This window comes from Sinohyriopsis cumingii, chromosome 15 (assembly GCF_028554795.1).
Source record: "Sinohyriopsis cumingii isolate HCF-2022 chromosome 15, ASM2855479v2, whole genome shotgun sequence".
NCBI lineage: Eukaryota > Metazoa > Mollusca > Bivalvia > Unionida > Unionidae > Sinohyriopsis > Sinohyriopsis cumingii.
The window spans coordinates 126,933,896-126,943,904 of record NC_142975.1 but is presented as its reverse complement, the minus strand read 5'-3'; the positions used below and the strand labels follow the sequence as shown (position 1 = coordinate 126,943,904).

At 33.7% G+C, this 10,009-nt stretch overlaps 1 protein-coding gene across 1 annotated transcript; it reads right to left on the bottom strand.

The window, feature by feature from the left end:
• Positions 1-3,123: 3,123 nt before the first annotated feature.
• LOC149782720 (forkhead box C1-A-like) lies at positions 3,124-5,972 on the bottom strand. Its single transcript, XM_089934907.1, has one exon. It carries the CDS (start codon positions 5,673-5,675, stop codon positions 4,134-4,136), a length of 1,542 nt encoding a protein of 513 aa, XP_089791033.1. The 5' UTR covers positions 5,676-5,972; the 3' UTR covers positions 3,124-4,133.
• Positions 5,973-10,009: the final 4,037 nt, after the last annotated feature.

Here is a 10,009-nt window from a genome sequence, read left to right as displayed (position 1 = left end):
AAACTTAAATTCTGGAACACTGCTAATAGTTATTACAACATATCATTCTAAAATATATTTTGCTTGAAATTGTTTTTCTTCTGACAAGCGCATTTGAATTTATACACACACTTTCAACTGTACTGGGAACAAAAAAAAAACAGTACGATTTATACATAATGAGAAGAACATTCTAGATTATTGGTGATGCTTTCCTAAATTTTAAATTGCTGTTATAAACCATATTTAAAATATATTTTCACAAAATGTTACACATTGGATGAAAGTATATACATCGCCTAAAGGACAAAGTGACTATATAAATTTGTATGAAACAGAAGAAAAATTCAGTGATGTAAAACATTCCGAAAGTTAATTCATACTACAATCGGTCCCGTTTGCTCCAGCAGAAAGTCATTTATTGAAATACGCTGCGAATAAAAAAATTCGTTCTTTATGTTACACGAGGATATGATAACGATGACCGCTGAGTATTCGGAGCTAAAGATTACGTGGGTCCCTTACAATCCTTTATTAAAGCAAATGCAGAAATACAATAAAAGTTCATAATATCTTTTAGATATAGATTTTTTAAGTCGTCTTCGTTTTGTCTGGTATATTTATTATTTGTTTTCCTCCTCACGCACGCACACACGCAAGTTTTTTGAGCAAACAACGTTACTAAATTATCGACTAGTAATGAGAAATGTATGAATTATTGTGCCATACAAGTATATATGTATACCTGTATGTACAACATTTAACCAATAATCTTTAGCAGCAACTATAAAAAAACAAGTTAGTATCAAGAACACTTTGCAAAAGTGGTAGGCAACTTTCTCAGTTAATAAATGCCATGTTATGACAATAATCCCCAAACCCCAAAGACCTATGATTTGAGTATTTAGATATATTGAATTTTACATGCAAGTGGTTGGATTTTATATAGTGTTTGAAAAGCTGGAAGATTTGTCAGTTCAGTGTGATCATCATGCAAGAGTTGATTACGCATTCACTTGCTACAGATCAAGCTTCCAAATATATTTTTCAGGTTGTATCTTTAGTTCCATAGTATCGCTTCTTGAAATGTCATAAACTTTCTCTGTGACATTAAAATTAGAAACGAAAACGGTACCATGGAACTGAATTACCCAAATTTTATATTTGCAATATTTTCCCAGACTAGACTGTGATTAAATATGAACTCTAACACATTAAAAAATAAGGTTGTTACTTTCTCATCTGTGAAAATAATCTCTTTTAATTAATAAAATCAAATTCTGCCATTTATTCAACAGTGTATTTTTCGTGTGACATATGAAATGTTGAATATTCTGAGCACTTTTCCTTATAAGTAACTTCAAAATACATAATTTATATCATTAATTTATATGATGTAGGACAAATGTGTACCAAATTATGCAGATTAGAATTAGTTAAAATTAGCAAATAAGTTTTATGGCCTTGTGCATATTTTTTTCGATTAAACTTCCGAAAGACCAATCGATATTATTGAAATGTAATCGTCCATATTATCAAAGTGTTACATCTATTTAAATTGCTTGAAATTTAGTGTCTTATGTTATCATTGAAATCATTTATCATTGTAAGCTTAAAGAACAGCACAATACTATTAGTGACTTTATACATTTGTATATTTCTATGCATATATAAAAAAAACAAATCGAATACATGTCAGAGTAGGTATCAAGTATAACGAAGTATAACTATACATGTATCTGACCTTAAACCCGCCATTGGATATCGACGCAAAATGTATCCATTACAATTCTGATACATGTATATGATTAATTACTATTTGTATATGATTAATTACTATTTCAAAAAGAATTTGCAATTTGATTAACTTTTCTCATACCGAGCGAAGATGGAAAAAAAAAATCAATCGGATAAGAAAACCCGCAACATTTAGCTATAATTAACGTAAACGGTAGATCATTGCTTGCAATGTTATTATAAAGAAATATCAGTTCTTTATCCCCTAAAATATCTTATCATAATTATTATTACTTAGGGTTTCAACCCAAACCTCTTTTAATTTCATTTTTTTTTGTTGAACTTTTCAATCATGACTATTCAACTCTTCACATCTTAATTACTATTAACCTTGTGATACTAATGTTTTCCTTAAATGGGCTTGCATTAAAGTCTTATTGTTGGTCAATAACATCAACAACAAGAACAATAACAACAAGAACAATAATAATAATAATAATAATAACCAACATCATCATCATCGTCGTCGTCATCATTGTTGTATAAAATTATTGTACCAGTATTAGTGGTAGCGATAACAGAAATATTAGTTATTGTTGCTTTTGTCTTTGCTGTTTCTGTTGTAACGGCTGAAGATACAAGAAACTATTGTTATGGACATTTCAAGCCTATGCGACGATGGCAACAACAACAACAACAACAGCAATAATAATAATAATAATAATAGCTGCGTAAATATTTATGTAGCAGAAGTAGTAGTACCAGCAGCAAAGTAGTATTAGCAGCAGCAGAAGTAGTAGTAGCAATTGTACTAATAGTAGCAGTAGTAGTAGCTTGTGTTGCATTTATCGTTGTTATTGTTGAAATATTTATGGTAGTAAAATCATTTCACAAGATACAAAATTATCAAAACCGTTGTTATCGCCCATACAAGTTTATGTAGTGATATAACCTCATTACACATTTTGGACTATATTTTTGAGGAACTTTAAATCGTCATGAGCTGTGTAACATGTAGAATATATTTATATTTCTTCTTCCTATTAGTATTAATTAGTATTAATTCTTATTAATAATTACTAATGATTAATAATAATAATAATAATAATAATAATAATAATAATAATAATAATAATAATAATTATTATTATTATTATTATTATTATTATCATCATCATTACATAATGGACCATTATACTTACATTATTACATTATCTGCTTTCCTGACGTGACTGACTGACTGAATGTTGGAAATATAATGTTCAATATAATACTACTACAAAACTAATACTAATTTTCCTTACATGGAAAGAGAATATCTTGTCTAAATGAGAGAGAGAGAGAGAGAGAGAGAGAGAGAGAGAGAGAGAGAGAGAGAGAGTCAAAATATACTCAGATTCATTTGAATAATTGTTAAATATCTGTATTAATCTTTCAGGAAGAAAACACATAAAAAAGACATAGATTATCTAAAAGTTAATATTGGACCAAGGAGCTATTTTGAAAAGTGTAGAAATAATATAATAGTTCCATCACACTTTATCAAAACTGTGTGGTGGATATAATAATACATATAATATTCGATATATTTTCCATCATTAAGAAAAAGTATATTTTAACTTGATTACGAAATTGACTAACATATAGAACCTTCACGTGAAGCTGAATCCACCAATTTAGTAATTTGTATTTTGGTATCGTTTATTTTTTTTAAAATTAGTTCCAAAATGATAATGTTACTCCTATATACTTCTTGCAGAAATAAAATAACAAAGTCACAAATTTAAATACAACAGACCCAACACTTTTCTTATTTTCACTTGCAGCCGTTTTCGGTAGTCTTCCTTTAAAACTTTGATGCTCCAGTGAGTTCAAGAGCGGAAGGAAATGTCTTCATGAAAATAAACACACTAATTTTATTCCAATTTGTAAAATTTTGACCTCTATATCTCGAGTCGGACAATTCTGTGTGGCTATTACTCTTTCAGGTAAAAGTTCGCCAACACCTTTAAATTTACTTTGAGATTCTATTGAAGAACAAGTTCCGGAACGGATATTCGAATCGCGTTTTAGTCTAAGTAAAGTAGAACTTGATGAATATTGCAGATGTTAATTCACTCCTTTGGTTTTGTTTATATCCATCCTATAGCAGACGAATTAAAATGTTGCACCAAACTATTGCTTCCATGTGTACGCGACCACACTGACAACGTTAATGCGAATCCTCAGACACTTATTTATAAACAAGTTCCATTAGAATCAGAACCAATCAAGCACAAACCACGAGGTATTGGAGATTGCAAGGAAAAAATATATAACTGATTTTTTTATATAAAAAAATTCACACATCGAGCACGTGTTATTTCTCTTAAACAAGAAAAGTATTAGACCCTATATTAACTTTGTTTTTTCAACGGCTAAAACTTGCTATAATCACAGGCATACGGGGATGTGGTTTTGTAAGAAGTCCTGAATGCCGCTAGCTGGCAACTAGCCGGAGATTGTGATTGTCCTTGGGTCCCCAGAAATCTTTGCGAGTCAAACATGTCCCTCATGTTTGCAAATGGGGAGGAGGAATTGAACTCCGTCGCGTGATGGTGGGAAAGTTCTGTTGGGGAGGGAGTCATATACCAAGTGCCTGCTCTACTGTAGGGCTGATTTTGAGAAACCGAAAACATCCCTTGGCTCAATCCGTTTGACTGTGATAGTGTGCTATGATTATGCATATGGGCCGGAGCGGGGACGGGGCTATGTGTTGATCCTGTGGGGCTCTCACCCGTTCCCTCGCCCCCTTGAGCAGTGAGGCTCAAACCCTGTCTTGTGGCGGAGTCTGGGGAAGTCTGAAATATAGAATGTGTATTCATGTTTCCTTGGTAACCGTAAAGTCCTGATGCCGAGGCTGTGGTACTTGTAACGTTCCTATATGGGTCTAGTGCACGAGAATCCCGAGGGTAGGGTAAAACCTGAGGTGACAAAATATGTGGTGTGCGGTTCCCAAGGTATGAACCTGATCCGGAAATTTCACAAGCTGTCACTGAATTTGGCGTCATTAGATTTTCAACCGAAAACGTGGAGGTTGACGGGTCGTGAGTGAGTGCAGGGTCCAATGGAATAGGTAATGAGTTAGGACTTGCTGGAATACGGGTAGACGAGCATTCATTCTTTGGCGAATCCGTTTTTTCCAACTTTGTTGCTACTTTAACGAGATCAGAAGATTTTCTACCATCATGGTCATGTTTCCTTGGACTTTCCGAAGTGTCCGAATTATCCAAGGATTTAGTCTCTCCGTGTATATCACTAAGGCCATCAGTCGACGAATTTTCATTCTCCCCATTTTCCAACTTCTTTTGTTCGCATATTATTTTATCTCGTTCAACTCTATCCCTGATTGCATCCTTCTTTTTGAATCTTTTTCTGCGTCGAAGATAACTGCCATTGTCAAACATGTTATAACTATCCGGATCCAGGGTCCAGTAAGATCCTTTACCTGGTTTCTTGTCATCCCTTGGGACTTTCACAAAACATTCGTTCAGGGACAGATTATGGCGGATGCTGTTTTGCCATCCCTGTTTATTTTCTCTGTAAAATGGAAATCTGTCCATGATAAATTGGTAAATCCCATTCAGAGTTACCTTCTTGTCCGGCTGACTTTGAATCGCCATCGCAATAAGAGCGATATAGCTGTAAGGTGGTTTGACCATGTCCTTTGCAGCGTGGTGAGGTGGACAGTATGGTGAATACTGAGAGTGTCTAGTTAGCGAATACTGCTCCGGACCCGGTCCATACATCGCCATCCCACCAACAGTCATCCCGGTATACCCGCCATGCCGGTAGTAGTTTTGATCTCCGAAAAAAGAAGGCATCATGCTCAGTCCGGAACCATTGGTGATACTGGGCATTGATGGCGGCGAAACTCCCGGATATCGATGGGTCAATCCTCCAGGCTGCATTTTCAGCATCTGTCTAGTATATTTGTTCTTTTAATTCTTCTTCGATTCTCTTTCTCCACGAAGATATTCGATTCAGTTGTTCAACTACTTTTGAGAAGTCGCTATCTATTTCCTTGCATATCAATAGACATGCGGTTTCTTATCCAGTTTTATATTGCCGGTGCAGGTCTGAAACGAGCTTACTCGGTACAGTCATTGTAACTTTCAAACAATGTTCAAACTTCGAGGAAAAAAGTTTATACTGTAGGTGTATTCACTATGATATATTTGTGTAGTTTGAGACGTTTGCGAGAAGATATTGCCAAAACGTTTCACTTCTGGATATTCAACAGTGTTAATTATCTGCCGATCTGTTGAGAGGAGAGCAGATATTAGCTCCACCCACATTATCTGCTTAGCCAATGAAACTATCGAATTTATATGACATGTTGGAGTTTGCCACACACCGGGTCGGATTCGCCACGGTTGCCGACAGATAATCCCAGTGCTGTGAGAACAAATTAATTGACGATTCGGAAGAAGGAGTGTCAATAGAAAGAATTAACTGAAGTAAACAGTTGGAAAATGGGCCGAGGGGCTTGGGTAAAATTTGAATTGAAGTATGAATTACAAGTGACCTGAGGCGTAGAGTTATCAGGCTGAATGAAGATCAGGATTGTAGAGACTATATGTATGTATGTATGTATGTATGTATGTATGTATGTATGTATGTATGTATGTATGTATGTATGTATGTATGACATGTATGTGTGTGTGTGTGTGTGTGTGTTTAGGTAGGTAGGAAGGTAGGTAGGTAGGAAGGTATGTAGGTATTCATAAATTATTACTAGTACAAAGGATATATACTTAGACTATTCTGACTTATTTCAAAACAAAGTTGCTGACTGTCGAAAATCTAGTATTTATGCTTGCATTACTACTGTTGTTGTTGGTGTTGTTTTGCAAACCAACGTAGCCAGGTAAATATTTGGCATTTTTATTTCGTTATTAACTTTTATGAAATATATCCGAAGTACAATAGTATGAAGATTTCAGAGCAAAAATATATAAATATTTTTATGTTCCTTTTTGTCTCTCAAAAAGCTTGAATAAAATACATTTTAAACAACTTTTGTCTCGACGATACGAAAAGCAACAATCTAGTATAATTTGTTTTTTCTTCAGTGAACAAAATAATTTACAATCATACAATCGTCTTTGTTCTCCATCTGCTTAATAATAATAATAATAATAATAATAATAATAACAACAACAACAATAATAGTAATAATAATAATATGATCATTATTACTATTATTATCATCATTATATACTACTACTGATATTAATAATATTATTAGTATTATATTTATTATTATCATTATTATTATTATTATTATTATTATTGTGCGAAGTCTCACTGTTGCTAATGCAAAATGACTACCAATACAGTGAGCAGAACAATTATGAAGAAGAACAATATATGCATACAAAATTTGATCAGAAGCTTTGCCAATTTTAAATTTTCTTCCCTTACAGTCATGTCTTGATTCTAGAAAGTGAATTTAGTTAAAATCATGTTTACACTTATTACATTTTAGATTACATTTTGATTTACGATGAATTATCTCTTGTAATGACATCGTTAAAACCAATCATGTTTGGCTATCAAAACGATGCCATTATTTATTAATTTGTTTACCTATTTACCTTATACTGTTTAAGATATCTAGCGATAGACTTTTTCAAATATTGAAAACTAAAATGTGCGTCCGACGAGGGAAACAGGGTAAGATAGTATTTTTTATTGGGAGCGTATTTCAATAGATAACGTTCTACAGGAGCAAACGGACCGATTGTAATATGAATTAACTTTCGGAAAACGAATACAGGTTGAAATGAGGAAAGAGGCAAGCAGTTTGTTTTCTTATCAGTGGTTGAAAACTAATTCATATTTTCTTGAAAGTGATTTAAATATCATATTCTATCGAACGTACTATTGTTCTACACATGCTCTCTCTCTCTCTCTCTCTCTCTCTCTCTCTCTCAAATTGTATAATATTTCAACCAGTAGTATATTATAAATTGTTTTCTGTTTCCTGCAATTGGTGGAAAGAAACATCTATCAATATTCTTTCTTTCATTTGTTTTTCGCTCTTTGTTTTAAAAGAAATGTTTAACCGTTAGTGTCAAATGAATTTAAACATGTTCCTATGCAAGTTGAAGAAGGGCTCTGTATGTTGACATTATTAATTGAGACCTAAATTCTCATTAAATTAATGTACCCCTCCATGGTACATGTGATTGCTTTAAAACAAAACAAATTCATTAAAAATTTTAAACAACGGGTTAAATTTTTACAATAATGAAAAAGAAATGACGTACATGATAATAATTATCGGAACAGCACAATAACAGTCAAAACTGAATAATATAGATTTGTTTTCTAATTATATTTTTAAATGACAAGAAAAACAAAAGTGAAAGTATGTGGATTTTCTTTCTATTTTGCATGCTTCTTTGTAATAGCATCAACTTTCTTCATTTTGTCAACAGTCAATTTTAATATTATTTCTGTCACGATCATTATCACTGTTGTCATCATTAACACCGTTATCTCTTATAATATTCTTTGGCGGTGTTGCAAGTATTCAAAGAGACATATTTTTATTATTATTTTTATTCTTTTTTCAATTTCTTTTTTTCTCTTTTTTTGTTGTTGAAGAGACGTCAGCTTTCCCTCGCGAGTTAAATCCATCGGTGAAATATTCTGGTGGTTAAACTGACACCGGAGTAAATATTTATACGTAGCTGTCATAGTGGCAGTTTCTATCGTTTCCCAGACTCTCCGATAATACTCCGAGATAAAGATCTGTGGCTTTCACCACCCCGGGAAAATCATGGAGGAGATGTAGATGGATGGGGGAGGGCAATATCTGATAAGTCACCCGAAAGCATCATCCCGCGCTGTGTAATATTATTGCATGAGGCCCAGAAACTTGATTCGTCAACATTATCCGGCTCTGTAATCGTATTGCATCTTGTTTATGTAAATTAATAGGCTGGCGGAAAATTGTGTACACAGTGTCAAATTGTACACAATACCTGAAATCAAGATTTCGTATCTTATTCGATGCCTGACAAGATCCTTAGGCAAGCTGTCTTATTTTGAAATATTTTCCAGAACAGATAGTTTCAAAACGGAGACCATACTGTTCAGAGAATACTGTCTTGTTATCTCACGTTTCAAGACAGTTAAAGGTGGTGGACTGATGGTGGGTGGGTGGGGGAGGAGAGGAGACGGAGGGGAGGGGACAGAGACGAGTGAGTTTATGCTGGTAATGAATCATATAAAATTGCTTCTTTCAAAGTTCAAAATTAAAATTTATATGTACGCAACTGATTGTATGCCAACTCACATTTTTTACATAAATATTATAGTGTGCGACAAAATACTAAACAATGTACAATTATCACGTAAAGTAGTAGATGCCCGAGGCTATAATTGCATTAATTTTCGAAAATTAATAATCTTATTTTAAATCGGGATAACTAAATTGCAACCAGTCTAATATTAAGATATGCAAATGTTTTCTAGCCCCCCCCCCCCCCGAAAAACGAGAAACCTCTATATTTTATTTGCTAAAGTAATACTGTATTTAGATGTCATTCATCAACTAATAAAATCTCACTCTAGGCTGTTTGAGATTAAGTCTGACAGCATTTGTATCGTGGTTATCCTGATGTTCAGTCCCTGGCACACTGCAATAATAACAACTGTAAACATTCATGAATCGTCTGCTACGATGCATTGACAACAATGTTCGTACTTGAACTTCATTTAAAATTGGTATGGGCACGATATAAAAACAACTAACTACAAGAGCTGTTTATTGAATTGTTCAGAAAGGAAACAAGTGGAGAACCCTCTGATGGCACTCGGAAAAAGATATGTACTTTTTTCTCTTCAAAATTAGATCGTATTTCTTGAGCACATCACCGCTGTTAGAAACCATTCACATAAAAATCGGTTGTATTATTGCGCATCACTGTTTGGCCTTTAAATCTGAGATATAAAGATATTTTTTTAAAATAAGCTTGAGACTTTTGTTCATTTGTCAAAATACCATTATGGTAATTTTGGTAATATTTTTATGAGATATATCAAAAGTACGATAGCGAACCGCTCCGGTGACCTAGTGGTTAGAGTGTCCGCATCGGATGCGGGAGGTCGCAGGTTCGATCCCCGGCCAAGTCATGTAATGACTTATAAAAAATGATGCTAACATCCGCCTCGCAAGGAGTTCGGCATTAAGAGGTTAGTGTTAAGAGTGGTCGGCGTTACATCAGGATAATGTGACTGG